Raw genomic sequence first — 21947 nt, forward strand, 5'->3', positions numbered from 1 at the left:
TCCTTTCTATAATCTGTTTTGAAATGACAGTTTCTCTCATGGAATGAAAGGCAATTTCAAAATGATGGGAATTCCCATAGAAGTGGAACATTATCTTTTAACCGGCTGTCAGTGCTGCCACTATATCCCAATAGACAACATAACCTTGGATACTGTGAATACAAATAGCATGCATTTTCTGCTTATGCTAAATATTTCTTACTGTAAAACCCTCATGAAGTCAAAAGCAAAATTAGAGATGAAGACAGTAAGCATATTTTTGCAAAAAATGAAGTTCTTTACTGCAGCTGAAGAAAATATTAATCCTTACTAAAGGATTTTGCAGACTGGTCCACAATGAACAGTTTAAGAAAAGTATTTTCAGCTTGTTCTTTTTTTTTGCCTCCATTGTATCTTTTGAGTGTTTGTGCATGGATATTGGTTCATACATTTCTAGACATGGCATGTAAGGCTACATTTTAAAGTTACAGTGGGAAAGAACATTAGTATAAAACATCTCTTTTCTTAGACTTATTCATATCTTAGTTTTGCAAGCCACTCTCACTTTTGCTCCTGCTCAACCCTTCAGGCCCTTGATTTCTTTTCCAGTGTCCTGAGAGTGCCTTTAAGGCTGTTTTGCAGCTTTGTGTTTGGGTTGTCTGTGCAGATTTGCAGTTACATTTGCTGACTTGGTCAGCAAATGTCAAGGTTATTTTTCTGATTTGTGGCATTGCTTGTCTGGCCATTGCAAACACTGTGCTTGGCTTCTTTTCCACTTTCTACCCATCAGCGATCAGAACTTGGTATATAATAACTTTAATTTCACTTGGAAAAAAAAAAAAAAAAAGCTTGATCAGCATTGCTGAATAGATGAGAACATGATTTTAGGGACATTCTCTTTACGTCACTGTCGTGGTTTAACCCCAGCTGGCAGCTAAGCAGCACACAGCTGCTTACTTAGCCCCTACCCTCCCAGCCCTCTGTGGGATGGAGAATCGGTAAAAGCTAAAAGACATGGGGTTGAGAAAACAACACTAAGAACAGTGTAATAATTGAAATAAAATAATAATGATAATAATGGTGGTGATGATGATGATGGAAAGGAAAGGAGGAGAGAGGCATAAACCCCTAGTGATGCATGGTACAGTTGCTCACCACTCACTCATGGATGGCCAGCACATCTCTGACCAGTGATCAGAATATCCTGGCCACCTCCCCTCTGTTTATGTACTGAGCATGATATTCCATAGTGTGGAATATCTCTTTTTCAGGTCAGCTGTTCCTGGCCATGCTCTCTCCCAGTTTCTTGTCCATCTCCTCATTGGCAGAGCATGGGAAATTGAAAAGTTCTTGATTTAGAGTAAGCTCTACTTAGCAACAACTAAAACATCTGTGTTACTAAGAGTATTCTCAATCCAAAACATAGCACTGTGCCAGCTCCTAAGAAGAAATTTAACTCTATCCCAGCCAAAACCAGGACAGTAACACATGCTTTGTATAATAACCATGTGTGAAAATGTGGTATTTTCCTTCCCCTTTAAACTGCCAAAATAGGATGCATCTTTTTTTTTGTTTTCAGACGTCTTCTATATAAAATTTCAGTGAATTTTGGGGTGTTTGTTTAAACTTAAGTTGCATCAGAGAAGGAAGTGTCGATTTTCAAAGAATTTTTAGCACCACAGACTATTTTCACCTAGAAGTTAATAATGTGGTGATGTTCAGTGGGATACTTAAAATTCTGTGCTTAGAATTTTAGAAATACAGTATTTTACACTGTGCTTGACAAAGGTTTGCTGCTGTGCCCTAGAGTTTGTGAATTGCATATTTTTTCCTTTGCTGAAGCTGTATGTCTTCCTTTTGTACAGATGAAAGTATAATTGTCAAAGATAAACTATATGTGAGGTTGATAACATCATGTTTATTTCCACATAGATAAAAGTGCAGGGATCTGTGCACAGTTTTACTGAGAGAAGTATCCTGAGAAATTAGAATAAAATCAATAACAGGACAGTGAAACCATACCCAGTGGGTACAGTTGTCACCTTCTCTTTCCATCTAAAAAGATAAATGTGATGGACAGCTGCTAATTCATTTCTCCCTGTTTGCACAATCTCCTTTATTTACTGTATGAAAATTCAAAAGGAGTTGTTTCTGTATCACTTCATTTCCTCTTATATTTTAGAAGAGTTTCTGTCTAGAAAGTAATGGATAACATAAATAACAAATAATTTCTTCACATTTTTTCATTTTATAATGCTATCAATAGTCTAGAGCTGGCATTTTGCCTCCAGGTGTTAATGTTAGAAACTTGACTGTAATTGCCAGTGTTTCTTTGAAAACTACACAGATCACCACAAAAATTGTCAGTGAAGTCAAATCTTGTGAGGTGTGAAGAGATTTTGTTTTCAGGAACTTAATTGTGTTTAATATGTATGTAATTCAGGTACATAATAGATAGAAGAAAGAATCTGTATCTTTAATTAGAATATTTTTTTAAATTGCTGTAGTTTCATGAGATCAGTGTCCATCTTTGTTAGGCATAGCAAAACATGATGTGGAGGCACTGAGAAAGTCTCCAGAAACACAGGGCAGCTGTGAATGAATTTTGCTTAGGAAGAAAGACCAGATTTACAAGCCAAGCTGTAAAGCTACTCTAGCCAAGTATGTGTCATGGCAGAGAAGAGAGATTTAAGGGAAAGCACTGTAGTTGTCTAAAGAGATGCTAACCTGGCCTCCTGTGTGGGTTGGAAGATCGCACAGAGGCTCGGAATCTCCCCAGATACCTTGGGGCTGCACCTGGGGAGTCACGGGGAGGGAACTGTTCAGCTGTCCATAGTTCCCTTCTTTAATTAGTGCAGATCTCAGTTTCCTGGTGAACATGATTCAGCTCAGTCCACTGACTGTAGAGGTCATTTGAGTGATTGTGCTTCTAAGTTGGGCACCCTATTCAAGCCTCAGGGGTTTAATAAAAATTCATGAAAATCAGCGTCTCTTTCTTCCCTTTAAGAGCTATGGAAGTTCTTAATTTGGATCCCACTAGGAAATGTATAATCAGAACATGGAAGATCAGCTTAAGACTCCTGGTGTTTCCATGGTAAACAAGGAAATAAATGCCTTTCTTTGGAGAACATTCAGAATCAGCTTTTGGAGTGTTATTGTAAACGTAAGGGATCCCAAGAGACACAGACACAACTCGATCTAGATAATCTGTAGGAAGCAAATGATCAAGCCAGCTGGAAGAAATATTTTGTGAAGTATTCTCTTGAGGAAGTATTCCTTTAAACTTAGTTATACATTTCATCTAGAGCATTTCTCTCAAAATTAAATGAATCAACTGAACAGACTGTAAAAATCCACAAGGCTTTTTTTATAAATTCTACTCTCAGATATTTTCAAAGTAGTTTGGAGTCATTAAAAATAATCTCAATTATTAACCGAGGATAAAAGGATAGATAGCAACTATCAAAATGAGCTATTTATTTAATCAATCATTTTTCTGTGGTGCTTTATGTGCCCCAGTAATAGAAATTTTGAAGAAAACACATTAACCTCATTATATTAAAACCCTGAGCAATAAATTATGTGTTGCTCCCCCCCACTTCACTTCCTGTTTGGGGCGTAGAAAGATTTCTATGAATAGCCGTTATTGTAATTATTGTCTAAGAAAGAAGGTAGGCAGTATTATGTCATGCTCAGAGTGCTGGACAGGCACTGAGTGACAGCTTTTCACAACAGCATTGTGAGATTTATCCCAGTGAGATGTGTGACCATTGCTGCAAGGGCATCCCAGTGGCAAAGGAGCAATTATAGTAGGACAGAACTGGGGACAACAAAGGGGGGGGGGGAGGCCTTTTGCTTGATGTGTAACACTATCATGATTCCCTATTTATCATGAATGAGAGGTATTAATTCCACTTTTTGTACTCTGCCTAAATGCGATGAATCAGTGCACAGCACAAATTAATTGGAATAGTAGTTTATTGACTCTCCCAGATGTTGTGCTCATTTATCTTTTTAATGGTTCTTGCTGAGAGATAATATTAAGCTGATATGAGTCATAGTGCAAAATGTGCAGGAGGAGGAAAGACTGTGTTTGCAAAGGTACAGCATTTTCCTACCCTGGAGACTTTGCATCTAGATACTTTGTGTGAGGAAAAAGTATGACAAATATGGGGAAAAATTGTGGAATCAAGTGTAGCAGAGGGAAGTTAGATGCATATAATGATTTCTACTGTGAAATAGGCCTAGAGGAGTCAGTTAACAATGAATGAGGAAGAAGCATTGTTCCAGTGGGAGGAAACAAGATGATTTGGAAAAGTTCTTGGAACAGATAAGAAGAATTGAAGGCATAAAAAATTTGGCACTGTTACGATTTCAGCTTCTATTAGTAGAACAATTTAAAATACTTAAAAATACTTTGTTGCACGAGGATAGGTATCTTTCCAAATCTGTTGTAAGTTCACAACAGGGATTGGATGAATTCCTAAGGAGATACTAAAGGGAATGAATTGGGGGATATTATCTAGTAATCCCTGTGTTATATTTGGGGATACCAGAGGAAGAATAGGGAAGTGGGTCACACGGAGGCCAGGCTTGCAAGCCATCTGCACACAGCACCTCTTCCTGGCACTGGAGACATGGAAAAAACTTGGCGTAGGTGGACATTCATGTGTTTCTGTGTTTTCTTGTGTTTTGAAATGTAGAACTCAAAGAAACAGCTATATTCAGGCCCTCATCTCTTCTCCAGAAAGCTTGTGCAGTACCTGAACAATCCTAGCTTTTTTCTTAATCCTAAATGTGTGCCTGAATTCCTCCCGTGGAAGCCACACAGATGCATGGTTCAGATGAGTGTTTAATGCTATTTGATGTCAGGTTCTGCAGGTGGTATCTGTCAGAGGGAAACAGGGTCACTGTACATTACTTTCTGATCTGTGACTACACATTGTCTGTGTAGTAAGCTAGAACACGCTTCAGTGAAGGTCTGTCTACAGTTTTATGGTTGAAGTCAAAAGATTTAGAAAAGGAGGGGTTTTGTTCAAAGCTTATGTCCAGAACCTGTGGTCAGCACAGAATTCACACAATTTATCTAGCTGTCACTGTTTTTGATCAGTGTCAGAGTGCTGTGCAAATTCCAGAAGAGTAAAAAAGCAGTCCATTCTAAGGAGACCCCTCTTGGGTTTGTCATGTGCGTGACCACCTCCATCAAGGCTCCAGACATACACCATTGGGGTACTCTAAAATAAGTGACTGCACAAACCTTGGAGCAAACTTACTTCCTTTCTAACAGAAACACATGCGCTGATGGAAGGGAATTCTCAATTAATGATGACCTGTTTCTCAGCACTGGTGCCCTATGGCTCTTCAGGTGTCATCACTGACAGTGCTTGAACTTTGAGGGAATCCTTTATTTGCATAAAGAAGCTGCTGCAAAGGTACTGACTGCATGAAATGCTTTGCCACAGCTTAGGTACAGCATGGGCAGACAGCAGCCCTCTTTGTGACAGAAATCTTACAGGCACAGAGCTGTACTACTGTCAGTTGTTTTAGCACATGTGGGAGCACTATCACTATCTCTTCTGTAGTACTGAGCATCATTTGCCTGGAGATGGTACTGAAGTGTTCCCACTTCAAGACTGAGTTCAGAAAAAGTGAGAAATTACAGCACTGGCCCTGTCTGGTGAGAATAAACAGGACTTAAACAGTGCCAGTCAAGCCAGGCATGCTGTTCCACATTCAAGACTTTCCAGCTGAAATGGCTTGTGCTTTCAGTCTTGGCTAGAAGAAGCTTTGAGGTGCTTGGCAAGAGCTGGCTCTTGTCTGTTGAGGTAGAAAACAAGAGAGCAAAGGGGAATCTGACTACATGTAAGGAAGAAAAAAATCCCCAGTTAAAAAAAAAAAAAAAAAAAAAAAAAAAAAAAAAAAAATTTAAAATTCCCCAGTTCAACACTGCTACAGAAGCCCAGAAATGTTGAGGAATCCCCATCATTGTTGATGTTCAAAACTCACCTTGACAAGCTTCCCAAAGAACTCTTCTCCCTTGCTTGTTGTTCAGTCAAGAAACCAAGATTCTTGAAAATAGTGGTGGTGATTGTATTTATCTCTTTAACTGGGGTCTCAAACATAAATTTTGGTAATCTAGGTACCACAGTGATGGTGCCAAAGTAAACAGTAATGATAGCTTTGGTGAATAATGTAAGGAGACAAGCCAGAAACTTCTGTCTCCCATCTCTTGGAGCTTAGTATTACAGTAAAAGTAATATGTGACTGGTCTTTTCTGACTGCTTGGGATCTTCACAGTTTTATAGGATTGAAACATTAAAAGATATTTTGATCCACAGAAACTGTTACTTCTCAGATGCTTTAAAATTTTCAGGATATCCAGGGAGATGGAGATCATTCCTCATGGAGAGCATCGGATCACTGGCTAAGAAAATGTATGCCTAAAAATGGGTTAACTTCTTTATGGAAAGGTTAGCATAAGAGTATTGACAGCTGGTACATGAGTGGCAACTTCATGTACTTGGAGGAGAGAGAGGATGAGAAGGGGTATTTAAGGAAGTTTCTTGAAGGATCCTGTGCACAAAGATGTCTTGCTTTGCAGATGGATTTGGAGGAGAGTGGGGAATAGTGGATTCCATAGCAAAGAGAAGTAATCTTGCTGGAAGCAGTTTTGGAAGAAGTAACTAACTGAGAAGGCCATGGAAAGGTGCTTGTGTGGACAAGAGAAGAGGGTGGTTTAAAAGTTGGGATGGTTTGAGGTTTCTGTTTACGTAGTTTGGTGTAGGGTAGAAGTGGTAGGAGAACTGAAGAATGAAAGATGAGCGTCTTTGGGTGTAGTCAGATTCTGAACACATCAAGTCCTAGGGGGAAGGGCAGGGCAGTGGTTAGCAATTTAGGGGCTTGGTACTCTTTAATTCACAGAGGCTAGTGCTTCCCTCCTACTCTCCCTTAAATGCTTCCATAATGTTCTCTCTATCCTTCATTGTGGAGTAAGCATTTTTCATGGAGGTGTGGAAGAGGTAGAATAAAAATTAAAAAAAAAAAAAAAAAAAAAAAAAAAACAAACTAAAAAAAATTTACATTTTTTAATCTACTAAATCACAACCAGCTTTTTGATTTAGCCACAGTTTATTTCAGGGAAAATAACTGCCAGTCTAATCCAGACAAAGGCTGTATGATTCCTCTTGAAGAGCAGTGTAACTTTGGTGGGATGCAGGGTCAACCAGGATAAGGGAAACAGATGTTGTAAGAGAGATGTGCAGGTGAGGAGGGCAGCAGAAGAACAATTGGTTTGCTTGGAGCCAGAAATTGGACTGGTTTCATGTCTGAGGGGTTTTTTAGTTATATCTGTTTTGTCGTAATATCAATGCTTTGGCCTGAGATCCAACAGCCAAAGTATATTTGGGCTCTGTTTTCTGCTCTGGGCCTCAGAAGTTATGTGACATGAGGAAATCTGAATTGTAAGCTGTTTTCAAGCCTTCTGCAGATAAATGAAGTCCCATTGACCGAGATTAAAGTATTCCTCAGTTTGTTTGACCTCTGTTTCTGCATTTGTTTGTCTTCATTGTGAATGCTTAAAAGTCCCCATCTCTTAGGATTTTACTGGCCTAATAAAAAGCCATTAGACATTATTATATTATAGATTTACTGGCAGTACAAATGATGTTTCCATGTGGAGGTGTCTTGCAGGCTTGATTTTGGTGTACCCAGTCTTAGTTTTGGGGGCTCAGGCAGCAGTCTTTGCTCCTGTTCCAGGAGAGTGCTGCTGTGTGCTTGGATAGTTCTTTCTGTAAAGAAGAGCCTTCTGATCTTTCATCCTGAAATTTTCTCCTTTTTGCAGTTGCATTCAGTGGTGTTTTTATTCTGTGACATGTCCTGTTGTATACATGCTTCCTTCTTTATTCTGTCCTCACATTTAATCTTCATTTTTCCTCAGTTATACTTAACGGACTTTATTTTCTCTTTCCACCGAAGTCATGAATAAAAATTTTTTCCTCTTGCTTAGATCCCTCTAGCTTCCTTACATGTTTGTGATGCTCAGAGTGCCTTTGATTCAACTGTCTTGGATGCTTCAGGTTCCTACTGGGGGCAGCAGAAGAGAGAACTGTTCCATCCCGTCCAGAATTTCTCTCCCTCTGCAGTAAAGCAAATCTTACTGCACTCCACTGCCTTTTCGCATACTCCCCAGGGTGCTTTTTCCTCTGCTGTGCCCAACTTGCTCAAATCCCCTATTGCAGGGTTTTCAGATAATTGCACTGAGGCTGCCCCTTTTAATTACAACTCTTCCCTCCCCTCTTTCAGCCAAGTTATTGAGCCATTTCTGTATATTGCCTGAGACATTTTTCTTTCTCCTTAGCTACGCTTCACTGTTTCACTGAAGACATTGGAGCATTTTCAATGCTCTGCTCAAAGAGCACCTGAAGAAACAAAACATACTGTCTTTTTGCATGCAACCTACATATTACTGTGATATTTCTCTGGTGGGCTGAGAATTGGACAGATGGAGCTAGAATTACCTTGCTTAGCAAAATTGTTATGCTGTATTGATCTAATGCAATGCTGGATTAGGCTACATGCTGCTCCCCTACTGTAAGATAAGCTTTTATGTCAGGTTCTTAATGGTGGTGGTAGAGTTTTGTTTGGATTTTTTCCCACTTAAGATAATAAAGTTGGACTTGTGTGCTTTTTCTGGCTGTAATACAGGCTCCCTATTTGACCTTAAATATCACAACGTTTGCTTCCTCACGTACGACATATCAGTGGGAAAAATACTGTCCAACTTAGTGGTGTTGTGCATTCATATGCTTAAAGGGACAAATGCCTGCATCTGAAACGCAGTTACAAGTGTGTCAGCTGTGCAGATTTGTGTTGGCAAAAACTCTCTTGTCATGGCTACTGCCCTGCAGAGTCCTTAAAAGGCAAAGTGTAAATTACAGGAGACCGGATTTGAAAAGCATACAGGGAAAATGGAATGGACACCTTCCAAGAAGCGTTGCCAAAGATGCAGAAAGGATCAGGACATAAGCAATAGTACAGCCTATACTGTGGTTAATGTTGATTTGGGAACCACACTGTCACTGATGCCATGAAAGTCTCAAAATCTGTGTGTACTGGCAGTGCACAAAACACCTGTGACTGACTGAAGTTTTGAGGGGTGGGTATATGGTAAATACTGGGTCTGTGCTACTCCTTTTCACCCGTATCTTGGAAGTAGTGAATGATGGAATGGGCGTATAAAATCTGTCAGTTTTGTGTTAGAGTGACCTGATTTCTGTTTCTACCTTCTGTTTTTTCTTAAACAGTATTTCCCTGTGAAGACCTCTGTGCTTTAATTTGGGAAGATACTAAAACACTCCAAGATATCTCAGACCATTTCAAGGGAGTGGTGTGTGCTTGTTGACGATGGTGGTATTTACAGAGAATCTTCATGGATTCTAATGCTGGCATCAGTGCAAGAAGAGTGTCGGGAATGGGTTGGCTCTGGATGGTCTTCTTCTTTCATCTAGTCACCTCATTAGAAGGTAAGAACAGATGTATTGCAACAACTTTAAAGAGTTTTCTGTAGAGGTTAAAAAAAAAGAAAAGTGTGCTCTCCAGTATGCTTATATCATAGTCCAGATGAGCACGGAGCGCATGTCTTTCTGTTTGATGGCTGATCACCTTCTTTTCGGATTTAAAAGGTTATTAGTATTGTTTCTGGTGGGAGAGGCAAACCCTCTTATGAAGGATCATTGGTGAAAATTACTGCTAACTATGTCAGAAGTGACTGCCACAAAGAATAGATTTTTTTTCTCCAGGAATAAGCTCCTTGTTTATCCTTTCTGTGTATTTGATTCTCGTGTTCCTGTTCTTGCACCTAGTTTGCTTTGTGAAATGATCTCTGGACGTTTATACTGTTTGAGAAGACAGCAGCCCATGGGTTGAAATCAAGAGTTTTTGTCTCACCTCTGCAAAGCTTGCCTCAAATAATAGATATGGAGAGAATGATTTGCTTTAACAAGAAGAGGCAGTTCGCATTCAGCCAGCAGAGAGAGGAGGGAGAAGGCACCGAAGGCAGGGTAGGGATAAGGTAGGCAGGGGAAAAGAGGTGCCAAGAAAATGGTAGGAGTCTTTCTTCTAGAGGGTAGAAGGGAGGGCGATGAGAGCAGGAGATAAGATGAGAGCTGTGGAAGAGAGTTAGAGAAGGGCAAAGGTACTGTAAACAGTCCCCTTGTTTGTTCCAAGAATATCCTTGCAGCTACATGTGCTCAGTGAACTGTACTGCTTTGTGATGAATGTTCATCTCTTGCATTTCTGAAAGACACTGAAAGAGGAGAGGAGGGAGAGATGGAATCAAAGGAAGCAAGGAAAGACCTAGAGAAACGGAGAGGAGAACAGTGTGAGATTTAATAAAAAGGCGAAAGCTTGTTAAAGCATCCATTCTCTTAACAGGAGGGAAATGAAGTGTGTATGGGAAGTTCAGAGACTAAATAATTGATGTGAGATTATAATACAAATTCTTAAATCTCTGAAATTCTGTCAAATACTGATTTTAAAATTGTATTACAAATTATTATGTAATTTCTTGTGTAACTGGTAGAGAAACTGAGATAAAAAAGGGGGGGGGGGAATGTAAATTTTCTCTGCAAATATGAAGTAACTGAGTGATGCCTGTACAAATGAACATTTTTTTTTTAAATCAGTGCTCACTCCTGAGAGTTTGTAGAGATAAAAGAGTTTAGAGAGTACTGTGTGATACAGGTTCACAGATCACACAGTTGACCTGCCTGGATTAAAATAGGACAGTAAAATTCTCCTATGGCGAGGGAACAGTAAAGGTGTCCATGAGCCAAACTTCAGCTCTCAATTCAGGGTCAGAGGAGTCAGCATCTTCATTGTGACTGTACAGCATGGTCCTAAGTTTGCACTCCAAAGCTGATTTGCATCTCAGAGGTAGTATTTTTGTTGTGGTCAAAAGTCAAAGAAAAATTATATGGTAAGGGAGGAATGTCTGATGATAACTGTAGAAAGCTTTGCTTTAGTGCAGAGTTGTCCATAAGGATGAAAAAAGGCCCATGGCTTGTTTGTTGACTCATTATTATATATAGCAGAAACTTGAAATTCAGGTTTCAGATTTAAGTTGAAAAATATAGGGAATATCCAGTGTGTTCTTTAGTTTTTGTGGAACTCCTTTAAAGTTTTAGATGGTGTTTAAAATACATTGCACCTCCAACTAAAGAGAATTGGTTGAGTGGGAAAATCAATCAATCAGTTCTTCCTAGTGTTTCTCAGGCATTTGAGGTAGATTTAAAGTCTGAATGTAAATCACATTTTGTCTCAAACTAAATGTTGTTCAAACTTTGTTTGAACATTTCTAAATTGTTTGAAATTTTCTAATCCTTTATATCAATCATTAGGAGAAGAGGGAGAAGCTGTAGAGAAGCGAAAGGAAGTAGTCAAAATATTCAGACCATCTTTCTACATGTTATGAATAGAGCAAATATACTTAGGCAGAATGCCTCTAAGATAGAAAGAAGGCAACATGCTTTTACAGGACCTGATGGGACTTTAAACTCCCTCATGACTCAGAAGTAAAGAAGTTCTTGTAAGCAATTGAAATTATTTTGTTGGTATTGGTTTTAATGCATTAAAAGGAGACATTAGGCTGAATTTATTCAATACAGCTCTAGTATTTGGACACACTGATTTCACTGGGAATGAGCCTATCTGTGCAAAGTTTTCCAGACGTGATTTTTATACCAAAAAATCGCTTGAATGGAAACATGAGGGAAGACTGCTTTGCAAACAGAAAACATTTGTACAATTGTTATTTTAGCTTTATAAAAGGAAACACAATTGCACAAAAGTTTTTATTAAGATCGCATTTCTCAGTGTTTTTGGCTCTTTATAGCAAGAGCTTTTGAGGATTTAGTTTTGAGAGCAGTACTTTTGAGTTGCCTCCTGGGTGAAGTAATGGATTTTTCCTTCTTCTCAAAGCTACATAAAGAAATACACTAATATTATTTCTTTAAAAAATATACATGTATGTAATTACAGTTTTTCACTGAATATTGAAGTTAATGTTTTAGGTTAACCTCTCCGATTGTAAAAGTTTGTGAAGCATAGAATTTAAGAATGCATGATGGGCTGCAGTCAAGACAGGTGAGAGCAAGTGATAACTTGGTAATGAAGTAGCTCTTGCTAGGGCACTGAGATCAATTTTATGTGGAATATTGGTTTTGCTTTGATGGAGTTATAAATGTCTACAGCTGTAAACACAAGCAGAGTTCATTTTGCAGAACTCATTAAATATGTTCCAAAGGAATGATGTGTTCTGTATGTGAGTAACTGCATTTATTTTACAAGCTCTCAAGCCTGCAGAACAGCTGGACAATCTTTCTAAGTATCTTCCAGAAATTCAAGATATAGAGAGAATAATTCTTATGCTTTGGTAAAACCTCTTTGCATTAAGAATGTCGCTTTGGCAAAACGAATACGGAAGAAGAAAAAGGTAGTGAGGTCGGACATTCTTATTTCATTTTTCCCCTATTTTTTCTACTAACTGCTTATTTTCATGGGCTGTTGAAAGTAATGTATTGATTGCTCAAATTGGCTTGCCTTTGAAGTGGAGGAAAGTGTACCTTCCTCAGAGGGAATTTCAGAGTGAAAAATACCACTGTCTTTTGGTTTATTATATGCAGTTTAGTATATACAAAGAAAGGTTTTAATCGATGTCATTTTACTTCAGGGAAAAAAAAGTGAAATTAACTTTTTAGTTTGATTGCTTGTGATTCACATGAGGTATTAAATCCTGCATGTGTCAAAAACTTTGCCACAGGCTTGAAACGCCCAGGGCAGAGGAATACCCTGTTGTAGACATGCAGAAGGTGAATGAGATTGGGCTGGCTGTGCATCCTGTTTTTAAAGGGGGAATAGAGGGGTTTATCCTTTTGGTCGGTCTCAGCAGCTCCACTTGATTTGTTTTCTTCCTTAATAGATTCCTGTGTAGTTCCTGTGCTAGGGACATCCCTGTTCCCAAGTTTGTACCATACCCTGTGTTCAGTCTGTTCCCAAACTGCTGCTTGAAGGCCAGTAGGACAGGAGAGGCTACTCATGCTGCAAATAACACTGTTTATATTCAAAGCTAATTAAAGCTTCATAGAAAAGGAATGGCATTCTTGCAGTGTAGGGTCTCCGGGACCTTCAGTGTATGCTTTGGTAAAACTTTGGTAAAATAAGATCACTTTTTAAAGTGTATGAAGAAAAGCAAGCAGGAAAACATAGATAACCATTAAAAATCACACTGTGCTGTCATCAAAAGTATCTGGTGTGATGGCAGTTGTAGTTGGACCCAAGTTCTAGACTTAATAGTGGGTGTTTGGACAATGAACTTCTTAAGCTGTGGAAGAGTAGATACTGTATTGTATCACTAGGAAAGTTGTAGATAGTAATTTAACTCGATTTCATATGCAAAGTTGGAACTTTTTTGTTTTAATTTCTTGATGTCTGCATTTTCTGACATCAGTAGTAGTGCAACATGCTAATCCCGGCAATTTCCTTAGAGCTTTAACAAAAGAAAGGGGCTGGGAAAGAGAAAAATACACAATCATTCATAAAGCTTAAAAATTGTGTTACCTTGCAAAAAGCTGTGTATTTCCATATCCTACACCATTTGGCTGTCATTCCTCTCTTTCACAGATGGTGCATAACTCCTGGTTGGAGTGTGAGAATTCCTCCTTGCAGATGACAACTTTGATGTTCTGATAGTGTCAGCATTTTGCTGTGACATGGCAAGCAGTTAAATTACATTATACTTCATGGAACTTACTAAACACATATGCCATTGATTCCAAATAGCTTTTCTAAAATTGATGGCATTTGAGAAGTAGTATTGCAGAAGTAATAAGAGGATCATTCATTGCAGGATTGACAATAAAGGTTTATACAAGAAAAAATTTGAACTCACTTGTCTCATATAGATTGGTTTTGTATATATTCTCTTACATTAGGAGGCATATTCTGTAACTCTGAAGCTCGTTTTATCATGTTAAGTCATAGCTAAACTTTAAGACGTTTTCTTTTAAAATATAACAGCAACCTTGTGTTGGATAGTTATGAACAAGTAGGATTTTTTTGCTATTTTTGTTTGGTTATTTGCTTGTGTCATCAACTCATTTTTGAAAAACAGAATACTTATTACAGTTGCATTTGTCATTAGCTATTGATATATTATTTGCTTCACCACAGTTGCTGTTTAGTTTTGGAAGAAGTTCTGGTGTATTTAAGGCTTCCCAAAGGTTTCACTGAATTTTGATGATAGACCCCATGCATAAATGTATTTGTTTATATGAGTGATAAAAAGTTCCTGATAAAAGGGTCCTCTCCCCATGCTCAAAGGAGCACAGAGGAACAGTGAAAAAAGGCAGGAGAACCTGAATAATCTAACAGGGAAATAAATGCCCTGACCCAGCTTCTCCCAGAGCTATCAAAGGAGTGTGATCACTCCATGGGGTGGGAATGGAACCCATTAAGTTAAATCAATGGAAGTGCTCTCTGGAACGCCTTTCAGATTGAAGGAGATTATTGCCAACAGGGGCATGGGATTCATTATGGGATGTAAGGAAGATAATCTGCAAAATTTACTGTGGGTTGTTTAGGGAAGTAACTGTAGGTGTGGAAAGGGAGGATTAAGGGTGAGAAAGTAGAGAGATAAGGGGCCAGTCACATCCACCAGCTGCAGGTCAGTATGGCTGTCAGGCATCTGATCACCACAGTCTACCCTATCTTCTTGTTAATTTCCATTTTTCACCAGTTAGGTGGGTGAGGGGGTTTTGTTTTGTGTGTGTGTGTGTATGCACATTTATATACCAGCAGCTGGAGTTGAACCACAGGTCATAGTGGCCCGTAAGTCAGCACTACCAGCAGCTGAAGATCATGGAATGGATGAAAACCAAGTGCTAGGCACTCAAGGTGGACCACAGGTCACAGGATGTGTGCATCTGTGGTGCAAGCAGCTGGAGTGAGTGAGCTTGTATTTGTGAATCTGTGATCTCTATATCAAGCCAAACTAGCTTGATGGTGGAGTTAGTGGGTTGGGAAGCCAGGGAAAGAGCAGAGTCTGGAGGAGGAATGGGACACTAGTTTGAATGTTTGTGTCTCTATGAGTGAGACAAATGGAGGGGTTTATCTAGTGAGGGAAGGTCAACTATCAGGAGGTCCAGGTCGGCTCCTCTGGTCGCCATAAATTCTGGGAGTTCTTTGGGAGTATTGTCTATGTTTTGGGTATCTCAGTGCACCTGGAGACAGGATGATCCCAGGGCTAACTCCTGGGTGGGCTGAGTGTCAAAGGCCACTTTGTGGAGAGATCCATAGAATATCAGCCCAGGAGAGCAAGCTAGCTACTGTGTAGGCTGCACCCTTAAAGCCAGTTTGTGGAGGATCCATAGCGTGCCTTTGTGTGTGTGTGTGTGAAGGGATGAATCAGTGAGTGAGGCTGCCTGACTACTCACACTTAGGAGTGGGGCTGTGAGCTTCAGGTGCCAGCAGGTGGAGAGACCACAGATCCAGAGGTCAGGAGGCTAAATCTTTGAAGACAGTTATAGCAGAGATCTGCATTGTGTATAAACACATATATATTTCCACTAACAGACCTTAATCCTGGCCAAGCAGAAAGGGGAACAGGATGAAGCTGTTGGTGGTGCTGTTTCTGTTTGCATGGCTGCTGAGTGCTTCTGTCTGTGTTGATCTTTGTGGCTGGCCATTCATAGATGTGCAGTGCCTACATGTGTTTGTGTGTCTGCCTGTTGGGAATACCCACTTAACCCTGCTATTGGTTGTTCCTGGGGCCACGGAGCTGTAGCTGCCTGGCTTGTGTGAGGTTACTGGATTTGACAACTCCTAACACTATTTCTGCACAAGCCCAGGGAATGCTTTCTCTTCCCAGCCTTCTTAGAGAGCATTCACACTCTTCCTACTTGTTCAAAGCATGATCATAGAAGGCAGAATAAGCTCAGAAATGTTTCAGTTCAAGTCTGCTAAGCAAGTTTTGCTGCTTGCGGCATTCAGCTCCATAGCAAAGAAAACTCTCTGATTGTTGCCTTTCACCATAGTGCCCTTTGCCTTCTACTAGCGTTCATTTGGATATATTCAAAATTCAACTGGACAAGGTTTGGAGCAACCTACTGTAATTTAGCCTGGCCTTGAGCATGATGTTGATCAAGATGAGCCCTGTACTTCCAGCTTGTTTCCTTCTGTGATTCTACAGTTTTAGTAGCAGATTCTCATCACACAGTAAAGAGACTCTTTTACTCTCTTCTCAGGATTGTCTCTCTTGTCCATGGCTGTACTTAGCAAGGCTTTGGTTGTATATTTCCCTCTTGCACCACTGCACTGTTGAGACACCGAGGGCAAATGTTCTTCAATCCAGAAAGCTGTTAGGCCATCTCTGCCTCCATGAAGGTTGTCTAAGGGTCAGTCATCCTTGGGTGAATTGTCATCCTCTTGCATCAGGGGTTCATTTTGTCTGTAACACAAGTGCTTAATAGTCTGGCTTGAAAGTACAGGCAGACCAAAATCTGAGAATCATTAATGGGCCTATTCTGAACAGCCTGATCTGTAATAGCAGCTTCCAGCCTCTGCCCAGTTTTTCTGGATGTTGACATTATAGCATATTGCAGCCCAAGAGATTGGTTTGTGATGTAAATATAGAATAGTACTAGAAGAAGTGTTTGGGATTTTTATTTCACCCTTTCTGGCCTGCAAGAAATCTCAAATGAGAGTTTAGATTTTGCAGATTATAGTGAATCCATTTTGAATCTTCTATAAAAAGTGATTTTTTTCTTTTTAGTTTAGGAAGGGGAAATACAGGAGAATCTCTCATCAGTTATTTTTATCTTCCTTGAACTAAAATAACACTTGTAATATGAAATTGGAATATCATTCTTCAAAACTGAGATTAAAGCAGGAGTGAAAGAAAAATTGTAGAATTGGTGTAATTTCAGTTGTTTGAAGGCCTCTAGATTGCTCAGATATCTTGCCTATTCCTCATTTTTAATGCAGAGGGGAATATTGCTCCAATGATACCCTGAGATGCCTCCATCAGTGCTGCCTCTAGCAGCATCATGGGCTGGACTGAGCTTGGGTCTAACCTTATTTTGCAAGACACTTGATTTTGAGCAGTGTTGAAAGGGTGTGAGCCATTTTTGTTCCAGGGTAGTAAATTCAGCTGAACAGGTAATTTCTACCTGCCCGGAAGAGCAGCAGAATATTGGCCGGGCCCAGCACAGTGAGGATGTGGAATGCTACATCAAAGTGTCAGAGTGAAGGCTTATACCTGTGCACATGTAGTCATTCATACTGTTACTTTATGAGCACAGCCATGGGTTTGTTTGGCTCATGCCAAATAATCTTATCACAAACAGTGCCTGCACTTAGGTCAGAGGTTAGGATGGACTGAGGACCGTTCTTGGGAGGTGGTTTGGATGCAGCCCTGCACTTCTGTGGGGTTGGAGTTTCTAGCCATGGGAACATGAACCTTTCTGTGCCTGTTGTCCTCAGAGCTAGAGAGCAGTTTAACAGCTTGTTAGATTTATGAGTGTGCATGCAGGTAGTGTGACTGGGGATGTGATTCAAGGCATACAGCCAGTAGGAGAGGGAGAAAGAAGAAAAATAGTGAGGGACTTTTGCCTGTAGGTTGTGAAATGAGATTTATGCGCTTGTGTACTTTTCTTATTTTTCTAGTGGTTTCTGACTTAAAATATTCACTGTGAAAGGGACAGTTCTGTCTGCCTCAGGGTGTCTATTTCTGTTTGCTTGTAAAATACTCATGTGCTGGGTAAATATTACCTTACTCACTGGTGAGATGTTGTCTGGAGAATATGCTTGACATGGCAGAGCATGGGCTACTGAGCAAGACTTCTCTTTTCTTTCTTCTCCATTCCTTTCTCACTTTCTGTATGGCTTTCCATACCCTGATTAACTTTTCTCTATTTTACTTTCTTCTAGAGTTCCCATGGGGTAGAAGCATTATACTTTGGTAAACGGGACACTGAGATCTGATTAGGAAAGAAGTTCTTTCTGTGTTGAAAAATGGCATTGTGTATTATTTCAGCATATCAAGACCATGTCTGGGATCCCAGTGGCAAAATAATGACAGGGCACAGTGCAATCCCTCTGCCAGACTGTGCAATTGAGAAGGTAATGGGCATAGGGTAATGCCGAGTTCCTCTGCTGCCAGGACAGGCTAGGGGAGACTGTGCCTCAGGGAGGCATAGCCTTTTTCAGATGTTCTGCTGCTCAGAGGGGCTGTCTGAGCTGAGCTATCCTTCAGAACTCAGCAGCTCAGCATTTCCTGAGGTCTGTTACATAATTTTAGTGAGGTTGTACTTTAGCTGTAACCATAATTCTTTTCAGTTTTGGCAAGCCAACCCAGGTATTTTGCACTGCTTTTGAATCAAGGAGCTGCATCCTCAGGGAGGGTCTAAAAAGTATAAAATGTCCTGTAGGAATATTTAGAATATAGAGAATATAGAGAATTTAGACAATATAGAGAATATAGTTCAGGGGCATCAGTAAAAGCCGAGGTCTATATAAACTTGCTCACTTGATCATGTCTGCTTTAGGATGAGCCTAGTCTTTCCTTTCCAGTGATTAATGTGGAGTGAATCCCCAGGTGTACTAGTAGGGCTAGTGACATAAGCAATCCATAAACTGGAATTAGAAAAACATTGAGGATCTCTCTCCTGCATAAAACATGGAACAATCATTTTATTAAACCTTGCAAAGGTTTAATAATGCATGATGAATCTTGTTTCTAAGTAAGCTGGCTGTTGCTGTTAGGTTTTGGGTTGGGTTTCTTTAATCTGGTTTTTTTTTTTGAGTTTTTTTTTAAGCAATAAGATAGAAATATGAAAATCAAAATAAGCAAGTAAAACTTTGCAGAGTTTAAGAAAAGCCAGTTGATTTATACAGTATATATCAACACATGTAAATACCTATGCAACTGAGTAATTTTCTTATTCTGTGTCTTAAATATACAGAGTGAAAAGCACATGCTTGCATGCCACGGTGGTCTCAGACCCTGACATTCTCTTTTGGAGAACACTATGTTTATAGTTTATACTGTCAAGATCTCTTCTGTCTTTCTTTCTACCCAAGCAGAGAATAATGTGCCTGAGAGCAGTCAAGGCTAGTATCTGTCTCCAGTGGTAGACTCAATAACAGTGGAAATGCAGACTAGTTGTGGGAATAAACTAGGCCTGTGAAGTTCTGCCTCTACCCTACTCTTGAGCAGTGTAATGCAAGAAATTACTTAATACTGGGATTCCTACACAGGCTTGCAGTGTATTGCCTAGCTCCAGAACAAAGTGAATCCATTACAGGATCAGCTGGGTCATAGTCTTAAACTCCCAAAGAAATTTGGTTCCAGAACTGGGAACAAACATGTCTTGGGCTCATGTCCACACTTACACGTGCAAATAAAATGGGCAACCATAGTTCTCAGGGGTCTGGCATGCATTCATGTAGCTCATCTTGTGTCCCACCCTTTCCTTTCCATAAAGAGAGTGGCCTCATCTGAGCTGCTCATTATGATAACTCTGCTCCATGTTGTCAGTGTGCTTGTACTTTGCCTGGGAAAGTCTGGTGAGAATATTGCCAAGCAACTTGAGAATTGTGAGTTAGCATGATTGTGTGCCCAGTGCCTCTGCCCTTGTCTTGGCCTTCCTTAATTTATTGATATGGACATAACCTGTCATATTTAATCTCAAAACATAAATGTTTATTTTTTGTGTATGGAAGCTCTCTACAAGACAATCTTGTAAGAACAGATAAAATTTTAGTCTGACTTGGAATAGCACAAAACACTTTCCTTATGTAATTTCTTTAAATACAAACAGAAATACTTCTGGATACAACTCAGGAGACCTCAGAGATTGGCTGGACTGCACACCCTACTGATGGGGTACGTATTTCCTCTTCTTGATTGTACCTCTGCTGGGAAGACGTGCATGCATGTGATGAAGAAAGGAAACTGGAAGACTTGGTTTATAGATTTTGTATGTATAAACAGTTTGTGAGCACAGTGTGTTGTGCAAAGTCAGATTGTTAAGAGAGAAGGATTCTGAGTGGGATGCTATTGCCACCTGCTTACCCTCCATGAGATATAGAATAGAATAGAATAGAACAGAATAGAATAGAATACCATAGAACATTTCAGTTGGAAAGTACCTACAGCAATCACTTAGTCCAGCTGCCTAACCACTTAAGGGCTGACCAAAAGCTGAAGCATGTTATAAAGGGCATTGTCAAATGTCTCTTCCACGCTGACAGGCTTGGGGTATTGACCACCTCTCTAGGAAGCCTATTCCAGTGTCTGACCGCCCTTGAGGTAAAGAAATGTTTCCTGATGTCAAGTCTGAACTTCCCCTGAGGCAGATTTGAACCCTTCCCATCAATCCTATCATGGATCTGAGGGAGAACGGATCAGCACCTCCCTCTCCCCATCCCCTCCTCAGGGAGCTGCAGAGAGCAAGGGGGTCACCCCTCCGCCTCTCCTTTCTCCAAACTGGACAATCCCGGAGTCTTCAGCCACTCCTCCCAGGACACACCTCCCAGCCCTTCCACCAGCTTTATTTCCCTTCTCTGCACACATTCAAAGGCTTTCCCACCCCTCTGAAGTGGCGGTGCCCAGCGCTGCTCCCGGCACTCCGGGTGAGGCCGCAGCAGCGCTGGGCACAGTGGATGATCCCCGCTCTGCTCTGCCCGGCTGTGCTGTGCCGTGTTTGATCCCCCCAGGACACGGTTTGTGCCCTCTGGGCTGCCCGGGCACACCCTGCTGACTCTCCCTGAGCTGCTGCCACCAGCAGCCCCAGGGCCCTCCATGCAGGGCGCTCCCCAGACACTCCTGTCACGGTCTCTACTTGGGCCTGCAGTTACTCCATCCCAGGTGCAGGATCTGGCGCTGGTTCTTGTTAAGTTTTATGCCATGAATGATTGTCCATGGTGTACAAGCATTTCAGTTGTGCTCCTGAACCCTCCATATTCCCAGGAGCAGCATGCATGATCCCAACTAGCACTGCCATCCTAAGTCTATGCCATGGCGACCGTTGGTTTACCTTCAGGTCTTCTGCTGGTATGCCCTTCCTCCATCATTAGAGATTGAGTCCCTCAATCAGTCTCTCCAGTTTATGAGCAAAGATGCATTTCTTCTGTCAGAGCAGTGGATCCTGTCACGTCCCAGCACACCCTATGTCTCAGAGATTATTCAGTGGTTACAAGCCCAAGCATTTTGGCAGTGGCACCAGTCCTGAAGCCAGTATTGATGTCTTGGCATAATTTGTTTCTTTTAAATTGCTTTACTGCAGCTGAAAAGATTAAGAAAAACACTACCCATGGTCCTGAATCTTTTAACATCCTTCCCAGGGCCTTGAAAGTGCTCTTGATAAACTTTGTACTTCTTGTTGGGACATTATTTCTACACATGTGAGAAAGCAGGTGTGGATAGTAGTCTGAAGGCTGTACTAAGCTCTTCCATCCTCTGGTGTCATCGTTAAACTGGGGCCCAGGAAGGCCTAAAAAGATGTTCTGGTCTGCAGATGGGCGCTTCTGTTTCACACTGGAGAAAGTCACAGATGACCATAACTTGCTGTTGTTTCTTCTGGCAAATGGTCTTAATGCAGATTCTGTTGTGAGGAGTTGGTTAGTCAGACCTTCACAAGAATGCTTGGGCAGATTCCTTCTCTTCTGTCTCACTGCACATGTCCTCTGTCATACCCAGGGCCTTGTACCTATTCTGCAAAGCTTGTTGCGAGGTTAAAGAGGGTTTTGTCTTAACCTTTGTAAGCTAACCTTTGTCTTCACCTTTGTCTTAACCCTTCTAGCTCCTTTGTAGTCTAAGCTTTGTACAGGAACCTACTTCCACCCCTCCTTATCCCTTCATTGTGCCTTCCTCCAGGCACAAACCAGATCTGGACCTGCCCCTGTAGTGGCCA

At 40.6% G+C, this 21947-nt stretch overlaps 1 protein-coding gene across 1 annotated transcript in view; it reads left to right on the forward strand.

The window, feature by feature from the left end:
- EPHB6 (EPH receptor B6) overlaps positions 1-21947 on the forward strand; it is a 66448-nt gene that overhangs the window by 9213 nt on the left and 35288 nt on the right. The window contains exons 2-3 of the mRNA XM_066175370.1: positions 9282-9500; positions 19854-19918. Of these exons, the coding sequence (XP_066031467.1) occupies positions 9407-9500; positions 19854-19918 (159 nt within the window). The 5' untranslated portion in view covers positions 9282-9406. The remainder of the gene's footprint in view (positions 1-9281; positions 9501-19853; positions 19919-21947) is intronic.

This window comes from Chamaea fasciata, unplaced genomic scaffold (assembly GCF_029207755.1).
Source record: "Chamaea fasciata isolate MVZ Bird 193981 ecotype frontalis unplaced genomic scaffold, bChaFas1.0.hap1 SCAF_2, whole genome shotgun sequence".
Lineage (NCBI taxonomy): Eukaryota > Metazoa > Chordata > Aves > Passeriformes > Sylviidae > Chamaea > Chamaea fasciata.